Genomic DNA, 12,525 nt, shown 5'->3' with positions numbered 1-12,525 from the left:
TTAAAAATACTTTTGGGGACTACTTGGATCCATTGGATATTTCATAACTGAGTATCTGTCTTTATGTTTTACCACAATTATCATCCACATCATCATCCTTCCCATCAATGTAATCATTACATCGGTTTTGCAGTCCATTTGCATTGGTTAATTTGGCAGGTTGTTTTGCCCATGTTCTGGCTCCAAATACATTTTTTTATTTAATGCCAAATTGATATGCTCATTTCATGTTTCTTATCTACTATCTTGAAATTGGCTTTAAAATTTTTTTTTCAAGGTTTATTTAGTGTTTTCTATATAGGAAAATGTTTCCAAATTGCAGTACCATGACATGAACGAGCTGCTGTGGCACATATGTTATGTGGATGATGAAATATTTTTATTTTTGCTTGCCTTTTTGTGTTTTTTATTGCCATCATAGTTGACTTACTGTCTGTCTCTTATTTCTTAATGTTAAAGGAAAATATTTAAAAGTGTAATTAAAAATGATGGCTCTTTTCTAATTATATCAAATTGTGAAATATGCATAAGGCTAGGTTCACATTGCGTTAGGGCAATCCGTTTAGCGTTAGCGCTTGCGGATTGCGCTAACGCAATGTTTTTGTAGGGGCCGCGTTTAGGGGTCGCACTAATGTCCCCGCTCTCGCAGATCCCCGATCCGCGAGAGCGGGGAACGGACCTCGGGCGTGCCGCGGACGCTGCAAGCAGCGTCCGAGGCGCGCTGCAAAAGAACGGCACATCGCTAGCGCGAGCCGAAAAAGGCACACGCTAGTGATGCGCTACAGGCAAAATTTACATTGCTGTCAATGGGTGCGCTAACGGACCCGTTGCACGGCGTTAATTGCGACATTTTCGCCGTGCAACGCTGTCCGTTAGCGATCACCCACTAACGCAATGTGAACCTAGCCTTACAGATGGAAATTCCCTTTGACTTTTTTACGTGTCACTTTAATTCTTACTGAACTAATTTATTTCATACCAAAAAATAAATAAATAAAAAATAAATTACGTAATATTTATTTGCTTATTTTTTTCCTTAAAGTACCTTCCTATTTTTGTTTTTCCTTCCTTTATTTTGCCTTTGTTTTTTCTTTTTTTTTTTAGGTTTCAGAGAATATATGTTGAACACAATAAGCCTTCCCGGACACCCCAAACCTCTTAACCAAGGCATTTATGTTCACGACGTCGGTGTTTATTTCAGCAAAGGACGCCACGTCTTTTAAGCCGCTAAAGTTCCTTGTTTATGTTGTCAAGTTTAGGCTGTTCTCTCAAAATGTGAAGGGAGGCACAGAAAACTTTTGGATCAAGGTTTCACAAGACTGCACTAGTCCTCTGTTGTAAACTTTTAAATACGACGGAAACATATTTCTGTCAAAAGATAAATGTTGCTTTAACTACAGTAGCCACTGCTTTCAAAACTATCCAGACATGCCACAGCAACAGCAGCAGGAGCAGGAGCAGCAACTTATAATAAATCAAGGGAGACAGACTCGAAAGGAGCCATCTTTATAATAAACACTAGTTGTATTTGTTTAAAAAAAAAAATCCTTAGTCGTGTTTTTCCTGTTCGGAATCTGTGTTTGAGTTTTCTGTGATCCTGTGACTTCACATCACCTTATTAATGATGTCATCACCCTTTGAAATGGCAACCTAAAGAGATCTCATAAAGCAGGGCCTTTTATGTCATGGAAGTCTCTAATTAATGAAGACTGGTAAGAAAAGGGCATCGTAGGTTTCCGGAACTGTACAAATGACATACGAGAAGTGAAATCTTACTTTTTTAACAGGAGAAATTGTAATTATTTTTCAATGAAATGTTTTACAAATCTTTTGTGCGTCAGAATTTTTATTATTTGTATTATTTTTTTTTCTAGGGATAAGCTATGTGGGGTGGGGAGGGAGCAACATGGTGAGGACAAAATGAAATAATCTCCAAAAGCAATATTTGCTTTGTTTTACTTGGTCTTTTGTAGGGAAAGATGCATGGGAATGTACTTTGTTGTAGCCACCCTGTATAATTAAGAATGATTGATAACCTTTAAAAAAAACCCATGAAACTGAAAGAAAAACCGTCTTCATTGCCCCCGGGGAACCAATCACTTTCATTGCTTTTATTCCATATTTTGCTGTTGAAAAATGAAAGCTGCATTGTGATTGGTTGCTGTTGGCAACATAAAGAGTAATCATTGCTTTAATTTTTATTTCATGAATCAATAGTACAACTGGAAATAAGAAACTCAGAATTGAGAATTTTGATAATTGTAGCATGGAGAGATAGAATAACTACCAAATGTCGGCTTGTGGTATGTTACCACCTCAATCAAACCATAATAAACAACATCCCATATTAGTATTAGGGACAAAGAGGCATAGGCATAAACAAGTAAAATTTAATCTTTTATTCAAAAATTAAGTTAAAAATATCTAAAATTGTAACAAGAGGGAATTGCTCAGACAGATATAAGGGGCTGGGAATGAAAACAAAGGTCAGTGACAATGATAAAGTAGCCTATGCCTCTTTGTCCCTAATACTAATATGGGATGTTGTTTATTATGGAGAGAAAGAAGTAGATTTTTCTGATAAGATATATTACAAAGTTGCTTATTTTCACATGTACTATTGATTTATGAAATAGAAATTAAAACAACAGTAACTCTTTAAGTCCTTTTTACATGAGCTGATAGCTGGCAAGTGAGCATTCATGCGACTGATTAAAGGGAAATCTCACAGAAAAAACGCTATTAACCTGCAGTTTAACAGCATTAATATCGTGCCCAGCACCTGCACTTAGCGGAACGCTGTGGGGAGAAAATGAACTTAAAGGGAACCTATCACCCCGTTTTTTAAAGATTAGATAAAAATAGTGTGAAATAGGGGCAGAGCTGGGCTTTACATTAGTGCCTTTTTGGTGCCTTTACACCCCCGTTAGGCTGCCGAAATACCTTTGTGAAGTGTCCGTTTTGTCCTGTCACTCAAGTTGGTCAGGTCATTACGTTGGTGGCGTAGTGGTGTGCGCATGTCCAAGGTCCCGAATCCTGCACAGTGGTGTGAAAATAGCAGCGATGTCCGTTATTCCATTGGGGGTCGGTGGGCGCGGCCATCTTGCTTTGGCCGTGCGTGCGCAGAAGCGGCGCTCTGCTGGCCGCGGCTTCAGGAAAATGGCCGTGGGCATCCGCGCGTGCGCAGATGGCTATCGCGGTGGCCATTTTCGTGAAGCCGAGATGCGAACTCTGCTTCACGAAAATGGCCGCCGCGATAGCCATCTGCGCCCACCGACCCCCAATGGAATAACGGACATCGCTGCTATTTTCACACCACTGTGCAGGATTCGGGACCTTGGACATGCGCACACCACTACGCCACCAACGTAATGATGAGCCTGATCTGGGGGAGAAACAGCGCTGTGACCACGCCCATCCGACCTGACCAACTTGAGTGGCAGGACAAAACGGACACTTCACAAAGGTATTTCGGCAGCCTAACGGGGGTGTAAAGGCACCAAAAAGGCACTAATGCAAAGCCCAGCTCTGCCCCTATTTCACACTATTTTTATCTAATCTTTAAAAAACGGGGTGATAGGTTCCCTTTAATTCACCCCGGCAGCATTTGGGCTTCAGTCACTGGTCTGAGTAAACAGAGTGGCGACTGTAACCGCACCCCTGGCACTGACTGACATCCAGCCCCAATGTAGAGTGTCAATCAGGACCAAGGGGGGCGGTAACAGCCGCCACTCAATACTCAGAGCTGTGACTTAACTTGCGCCAGCGCTGCTCTTATGACTGAAGCATGAACGCTGCCAGGGAGAATAAAGTTCATTTTTTACCTGCATCGTTCAGCTAGGTGCAGGCACCGGGCAGGTTACCTGCAGATTAACCTCACATCTGAAGGTTCATAGCATTTTTTCTGGTGACAAGTTCCCTTAAATTGCCCCTGTAAACATGCCGACAATCACCCAACTAACAATGAAAATGTTCTTTTCATTGGGTGATTTGCTTTGTATTACTGTATAAATATCATCATTATCCACAGCACATCGATCTGTGTAAATAAGGGATGTGCTTCTGATAACAGGATACTGTATGGAGATAGAATGATTGCGTCAGCCATTATTATGTCTAGAGATGATCAAATCTAATATCATATTCATCAAATAACACAGAATTTACAGGATAATTTGACTTGCATTGAAGTTATTTAATGCAAAATGAATATTCCTTAGTGTGATCTGGTTTATCTCTAGACTTCTAAGCATAAAAACCATAGTATTTAAAATAAAACTGAAAAAAATAATATTTAGCTTATTGCTCACTTGACGCCCCCTGCCTGCCCTCGGGTCCCTTTTATTCCTAGCTCCATCATGCACATTCTCCTTTGTCCTCTTCACTCCAGGCAATGGATCTTGGCTTGTCCATGCTTCTGATGTTACTTTTTGGCACTCAGACAATGTGAATAGTAACATCATGATGTCAATGACATGTGCCCTGGTGGCATAGTGAGCAGTGACGTCCAGGGCCAATTTGAACCAGAAGCCAGTGTCTGGAGTGAAGAAGTCAAAGGAGGATATGCATGACAGTGAAGGGGAAAATAAGAGAATCAGACAATCGGACAGTAGGATACAGTGGGGGCAGCGGGACAGGTAAGTAGTGAGCTAAGTATTATTTTTTTTACCCTTTTGGCTTGTCCTATACAGTTCAGCAAAATGACAGCTGCAGCTTGCTGCTGTTTATATGAATTTACGAGAATTCACCGAATTTACAAGAATACACATTTTTGTAAAATTGAAGAACTGAATTCTACTTGAATAAATTTACTTATCTATAGTTCTGTCTCCATCAATGCTCCTCTGTGCAAACAAGCTGACAAATGAGAGCCAAAGAACGTAAATATAGTTGACTGGTGCCCGTTACAGCCATCAACGTGGCCAGTGTGAATCGGATAATAGACAGATTTATATTTATTTGCCCTATCATGTAGAAATTGCCATATTTATAAAATGGTGAGAGGAACATACAAGTTACTTTAACAGGTAAACAAAAACATAGTTATAAATTAGATCCATTGATTACATTTTTGACAATTCATGTAGAAGCAGGGTGAACATAGCAGAGTATGTCCATGTACATCAAGAGCTGAAAAAGCCTTTATCATATAGAGATCTTAAAGCCTCATGCATACCGCTCTGTCATGCACACTGAGCCTGTGCAGTGGCACACAGAGATTATATAGTTCTGTTCACAGAGCTGCAGCCAATCCTTCTGCCACTGTTTGGTGCCTCCATATGGCATCATATTATCGCATATTCTCCCCTAGAGGCAATGCTTCTAGAGGAGTATATAACTTTTATATGGCATAAGGCATGCTTAAGTAGGAATCTCCACCTGTGTTCAGGCTGTCTAGCAGCTGCAAATCATGCAGCTGTGGCAACACAAACTAAATTTCGGATCACAACGAAATACTCAGAGAGTACCCGAGCATGGTCGGAGAAACTTGAGTAACGACGAGCATACTCACTCATCACTAGTCTTAAGTTATCATGTCATCTAGGCCACGGACATAGAAAATTAGTTCTCCATGCACTTCATTTGTAATGTCCTGCCCTACACTTTGTCTAAAATACATTGTATCTGCTTCACTGCTCAGCACACAAATCCAGAACCCCTTTAAGGGTATGTGCACACATTCCAGATTATTCGCGGATTTTTCACGTTTTTTGCTCATTTTTTCGGCAGCTTTCCGCAGCAAAAATGCTTAAAAAATGCATACATTAAGCATCCCTTCATTTTTAATGGTTTCCACAATTTTAGTGCACATGTTGCGTTTTTTTCCGCAAAAAAAAAGCGCATGCGGAAAAATACGAAGCATGTTCATTAATTTTAATTTTAATTGCGGATTTTAGGTGGATTTCCCACTATATTATTGCATTGGGAACCTCTGGAAAAAAATGTGAAAAATCCACGCAAAAAACGCGCAAAATACGCAATAAAAACACAACAAAAACGCTTGCAGAATTCCTGCGGAAAACCTCAGGATTTTCTCAGGAAATTTCTGCATACTTTACGGAGGTGTGAACATACCCTAAATATATCAGAAATTCTACAGCTAGATAGAATTATCATTTGTGTCAACATATCCATAGACTTTTATTTGTAGAAATGATCATAAAATATCTACCAAACTACGTCTTTCCCAAGTGATAGTGAATTAAAATAAGTAGTATCAAGCAGGATCAGACTAACGACTCACTAAGTCCATCAGCCTGAAAATACCCAAATAATCTTAAAGTAAGAGTGCAAAAATCCAAGCCTGCGTTCCCTTGAACCGTTGTGCCTGAAAATGTGTCTGTTTGTATGTACATTTAGAAATATAACTACATATCAGACGAAAGCTATGTTTTGTATGATGATATAACCCAAATACAATTATTCCAAATAATGTAAAAAAAATGCATAGTAGAGAATAATTTTGCTCATATTACACATCAAATTTCTGCATAAAATCTAGGGATATTTATAAAATAAAATGAAGATATTCTGCAAAAGAAATGAAATTGTGTCCATTTCCATCTTGTTATTGTTTATAATGCACTAATATTACATAAACATCATGGTTAATTTATATCAATTTGAGGGCAATTGTCAGAAGGTCCAATAAAATATTTGCCTTGTATACGGGACATTATACTATAAATACCATACTAAAAAGGGTCATAGTTACAGAGGGATTGAGAAATTTTTCATAAGTACATTTCTGTAAGTAGCCAACTTGATGGTGAAAAGGGATTTGAAAAATTTCAAATTTTTTTGTATTGTATTCTAGACATAATACACTATATACAAAGCAGATAAGGTATAGTAAGAGAACAATGACAGCTTGGCTTTAATAGAGAATATATCAGTACAATATAATAGCTTGTGTATTTGGCTATGTTTAATAATGTTAAGATCCATCTTTGTCTAACATTGGCTATATTTACCAAAACCTAAGGCAATCCGGCTTTAGAAACTCAAGCATCAAACCAATCATACTTAGATGATCCCCATAATAAAAAAATAACAAATAAAACAATGTTCCCTAGAACATTATTGGGCAATAAAGAAGGGAAAGGAAAAGTGAAAATTTAATAAAAACTGTTTTGTAATTCAGACATATAAGTAGGTCCACTTACCCCCTATGGAGTGGTGAGCGGTTCAAAGCATGTTCAAACTGTACCTTTCACTCCATTATCCATTATTCATCTTAATCTTGGGTTTATATTTCCATATTACTTGTTCAAAACCAAACCCCAAAAAGGAAAAAGAAGATGAATCTATATACGTAACTAGACTCTGAAATCGAGAAAAACTCACCTCGTGGAAAAAAAAGGAGCAATATTGAGCATTTTCAGACTATTTAGCATCAATGGTTGCAAAGATACATCCAATACAATGTTTTTTTTTTGTTTATCTTCAACTCAACACACTTTGGTGATTTTATTAATCACCCTTGTTCCTCAAGAGGATAAAAATAAACTCCTTGAAGCATATTTATTGGATATAAACAGAAATCAGTATAATATTGGATGTGTCCAAGCAGAATTAGATGATTCAATGATGAGAGGTGTTTATAAGGTGTCAATAAAGTTTTTTCCCCACTGGTTGAGTTATTCTCGATTTGACCTATGAAATACGAAGTAATACATTTGAATATACTAAACAAGTTTTTCGCTTTTCTCCCTTTTTTGCCATATATAATCTATAAATTTAAATTCGACCATATTCATAATACATTCCCATCACGTTTATTTTGCAGTTTGCACTTTTTGCATTTTTACACAAAGCAGAAAAAAAGCATTTGCTGCTACCTGTAATTCAAGTAGAGAAAAAGTTTTTTTATAGCCAAATTTTTAGCTAACTCATACACATCTTCATATTTCATGGATAGAACATATACCCATTATATACAAGAGGTGCTTATCAGGGCATGGTTCCAGTTGGCGTATTTGCTGTGGATTGGATGCTACGTACAGCCGCAGCGTCCAATCCGCAGCTTCCAGATGTTACAGCATAGTGGAGGGGATTTTATGAAATCCCATCTCCACTATGCATTTAGACGCAGGCGGCAAACCTGTGTATACGCACATGCGGCGCGTCTTCATAGACCGCAGCATGTCTATTTATCTTGCGGAGATGAACAGGCTCCGCAAGATAAATATCACCATTCTACAGTATGTATAGGATGTAGTGTTGAGCGATACCTTCCGATATTTGAAAGTATCGGTATCGGATGGTATTGGCCAATATCCGAAAAATATCGGATCTCGCCGATACCGATACCCAATACCAATACAAGTCAATGGGACACAAGTATCGGAAGGTATCCTGGATGGTTCCCAGGGTCTGAAGGAGAGGAAACTCTCCTTCAGGCCCTGGGATCCATATTAATGTGTAAAATAAAGAATAAAAATTAAAAATAGGGATATACTCACCCTCTGACGCGCCCTGGTAGTAACCGCTGTAACCGGCAGCCTCCGTTCCTAAGAATGAGTGAGTGAAAGACCTGCGATGACGTCGCGGCTTGTGATTGGTCGCGTGACCGCTCATGTGACCGCTCACGCGACCAATCACAAGCCGCGACGTCATCGCAGGTCCTAAACTCCTCATTCTTAGGAACGGAGGCTCCCGGTTACATCGGTAAGGTCCAGGGGCTGACAGAGGGGTGAGTATATCCATATTTTTTATTTTAATTCTTTATTTTTTACATGAATATGGATCCCAGGGCCTGAAGGAGAGTCTCCTCTCCTCCAGACCCTGGGAACCATACACTGGGAACTTCCGATTCCGATATCACAAAAATATCGGAACTCGGTATCGGAATTCCGATACCGCAAGTATCGGCCGATACCCGATACTTGCGGTATCGGAATGCTCAACACTAATAGGATGTGGTCCATAGGTTGAAAGAGAAATTATATCTAAACTTTATAAGCTAATATTTCAGCATCGGAGATGAAAAATTACAAAATAAAAACACATCTCTGCAGCCACAATTCCATTATATAGCCAGGTTAAGGTCCTCTTTAAAGATAATTGGTAGCCATTGTGTAAAGCTATTTTGAATCCAGTAAAACTTTGCAAAAAGTGAAAACTGCTAGAAAAACAGCAATATATGATCCTGAAGATTCATTATGTATCGTAGGCTGCATTTACACATCCTTGTTCACGTGTTGTCTATTAGTGAAATGAACAGCACACTGGTCCATAGAGTTGCATTGATCCATATACACAACCATTTCAAAAATAGACTTGTGTGTCCTATTTGTTAAACTCAGAGCAAGCCTTATTCTCATCCACTTTTTGGGTGAAACTCGGCCATTAAGTTTATGGGGATCTGTCAACATGTTTAAAAGCAGAAGACATACCTTTTATTTCGTTATTGCATGTGTTTTTCACTGTTCTAATGTTAAAGAGTCATTTATTTCATTCCATTCTTAAAAATGGATGAGAAAAGATGGTCGAATCACAGATGTGAAACAGACAAATCTAATGACACATGAGAGAAAAAGTCTATTTTACATGAATGCATAAACAATCACGATCACAGAGGTAGCGACAGGACCCATGTGGCGGAGGGCTTATTTTTTGCCAGCACAAACTTCAACTGGATGTGCATCCTCAGACGCACATCCAGCTCCAGTTTATTGTAGTGCAGGGACCCACTGGGATAGGGGATATACATAGCAAGATGGGGCCATAAATAAGGGACATACACTCACCGGCCACTTTATTAGGTACACCATGCTAGTAACGGGTTGGACCCCCTTTTGCCTTCAGAACTGCCTCAATTCTTCGTGGCATAGATTCAACAAGGTGCTGGAAGCATTCCTCAGAGATTTTGGTCCATATTGACATGATGGCATCACACAGTTGCCGCAGATTTGTCGGCTGCACATCCCAAAGATGCTTCATACAAGGCAGGATGGATCCATGCTTTCATGTTGTTTACGCCAAATTCTGACCCTACCATCCAAATGTCGCAGCAGAAATCGAGACTCATCAGACCAAGCAACGTTTTTCCAATCTTCTACTGTCCAATTTCGATGAGCTTGTACAAATTGTAGCCTCAGTTTCCTGTTCTTAGCTGAAAGGAGTGGTACCCGGTGTGGTCTTCTGCTGCTGTAGCCCATCTGCCTCAAAGTTCGACACACTGTGCGTTCAGAGATGCTCTTAGGCCTACCTTGGTTGTAACGGGTGGCGATTTGAGTCACTGTTGCCTTTCTATCAGCTCGAACCAGTCTGCCCATTCTCCTCTGACCTCTGGCATCAACAAGGCATTTCTGCCCACAGAACTGCCACTCACTGGATTTTTTTTCTTTTTCGGACCATTCTCTGTAAACCCTAGAGATGGTTGTGCGTGAAAATCCCAGTAGATCAGCAGTTTCTGAAATACTCAGACCAGCCCTTCTGGCACCAACAACCATGCCACGTTCAAAGGCACTCAAATCACCTTTCTTCCCCATACTGATGCTCGGTTTGAACTGCAGGAGATTGTCTTGACCATGTCTACATGCCTAAATGCACTGAGTTGCCGCCATGTGATTGGCTGATTAGAAATTAAGTGTTAACAAGAAGTTGGACAGGTGTACCTAATAAAGTGGCCGGTGAGTGTATATACCAGAATGGAGACAAGTATAAGGGATATATATATATATATACAGTATGGGACCAGGACATATATACCAGAAAGGAGTCCAAGATGGGAGACTTTACTACATAATGAGGAAGGGTATGTCCTTAAAGAATTTAGAACGCTACAAGACCCCATACATTTGGCCAACATGTAGGGGGCCCAGGTCCAAATTTTGCACCGGGGCCCATCGGACTCTAGCTATGCCACTGGAGATGGATGTGTGAATGTAGCCTTATACTTTTACTAACTATGGACCCATTTATCAATTTGGTAAACTAGAAAGCCAATGTAATCAAAGGTGGACCTTCACTGTTAGCATGACCATTCTGTTCTAAAATTTAGTGATCACAAAAACAATGTATTGTGCCATGTTGATCAACTGCAGGGGTACTATATTTTACTTTTTTTGCCATTTTATTGAACCAGTTATCTAATTACTATTGAATTGGAATATAAGGCTGATATTTTAATTAATATTATTACCTCACATTCAGCCTGTTAAAAAGAAAAATGTAATTTTCATACAATGAATATTGTGCCATAATATAGTAACTGATTACACAAATCTTGTGTATTCAAAAAATATTCAGTACATACAGTTTCTTAATAAACACTTTATTTTCTATGACATGCATCTGTCTTATTTAACTTTGTCAATTTGTATGTGCCATGCCCATGAATGAAACTAAGGACTGGCATATGAAATAATTAGTTACTGGAGAAATGTAGACATTTTGGATGCTTGTACTACTTTGTTGTCTAACAGGGTTGCAAATGTATAGCAATATCTAAAAATGCATCGGACTGAACTCTGTTATTACCCTGTGTTTTAACCATGTGATTTACTAAACATGTTGCACAGATTTAGAAAAATATGGAAAAATATGCCTGATTCCTTTAAAAAACAGCCCGACTTCTGTCCACAGGTTGTGTGCGGTTAGCTGAGCAGCTTTATTGGACATAACAGAAAAGTTGTGGCTCGGGTTCTTGAAGAAATCATCCATGTTTTTCCAATTCTGGAAAACCCTTTAAATGTTTTTTTTTTCCTTCTGATAAAACATGACTTATTCTGAGGCTTAAATAATGATCACCTATGGATGAGACATATATGAGAAATATAATTTGTCCTTGAAAATGATTTTTTCACAGAATGTTATGTCTAATGCTAAACCAGTGCCTCAATGTGATGTTAATTTTCCACCTAACGTAAACATCTTCATTTCAATGTTCCCATAATTTCACTGTGTGGTCACAGACAATTTGTGCTTTTTAGTTCATAATACATGTTATATGGAATTGTCTAGTTAGTCAGTCCTGCGTGTTGTACCATATCAAATCCAAAGATTTCCCTAGAAGCGGTCAGAATGGTGATTAAGAGCATTCAGGAAAACACTATCTCATATGTGATATTCCGTTGAACATGCTTTGACGTGTGCATATAAGATCTCTGTGTTCTGCCAGTAGTATGTATGGCCCCATTGATGAGCCACTTAAATGATTTGTCAACGACTCATTTCTTTACTATGAGCTTAAAAGCTCAAGTGGAGGTAGTTGCTAACAGAGGCGAGAATCTGCCTTTTCTACATGGCGCCAGCTCAGAACAGCCATGGACTGCTTCTGCCGGCAATTCAGCTGGTCCACTTCAACATAGGAGCTCTTCTTCTTCTGTGCTGCTTTGTCGATGGCACGTGACTGATAACGTCATGCTGATTGACAGCCAACTCCCTGCAGTCATGTCTGTGAACACTCTTAGCCAGCAGAGATCGGTGCTGGGCACAACAGGCAGGTAGTAAGCAACTACCTGAGTACTAGCTCTTAGACCTATAGTAAAAAATTGTAAAGTCCTGGATAACGCATTT

At 39.2% G+C, this 12,525-nt stretch overlaps 1 protein-coding gene across 6 annotated transcripts in view; it reads left to right on the top strand.

Moving 5' to 3' along the window:
- Nucleotides 1-12,525, top strand: part of NTRK3 (neurotrophic receptor tyrosine kinase 3) — a 1,046,838-nt gene that overhangs the window by 765,909 nt on the left and 268,404 nt on the right. Inside the window, exon 14 of one of the 6 annotated variants that reach the window (XM_077263447.1) lies at nucleotides 1,105-1,831. The exons of 4 other annotated variants lie outside the window; for them this stretch is intronic. In XM_077263447.1, coding sequence (XP_077119562.1) covers nucleotides 1,105-1,223 — 119 coding nt within the window. In that variant the 3' untranslated portion in view covers nucleotides 1,224-1,831. Of the gene's footprint in view, nucleotides 1-1,104; nucleotides 1,832-12,525 lie in introns of those variants that run through there. One more of the 6 variants, XM_077263446.1, reaches the window with a different exon arrangement.

The sequence above is a fragment of the Ranitomeya variabilis genome, chromosome 5 (assembly GCF_051348905.1).
Source record: "Ranitomeya variabilis isolate aRanVar5 chromosome 5, aRanVar5.hap1, whole genome shotgun sequence".
Classification (NCBI taxonomy): Eukaryota; Metazoa; Chordata; class Amphibia; order Anura; family Dendrobatidae; genus Ranitomeya; species Ranitomeya variabilis.
Note: the sequence above shows the minus strand (reverse complement) of the source record. Positions and strands in the feature narration are given on the sequence as shown.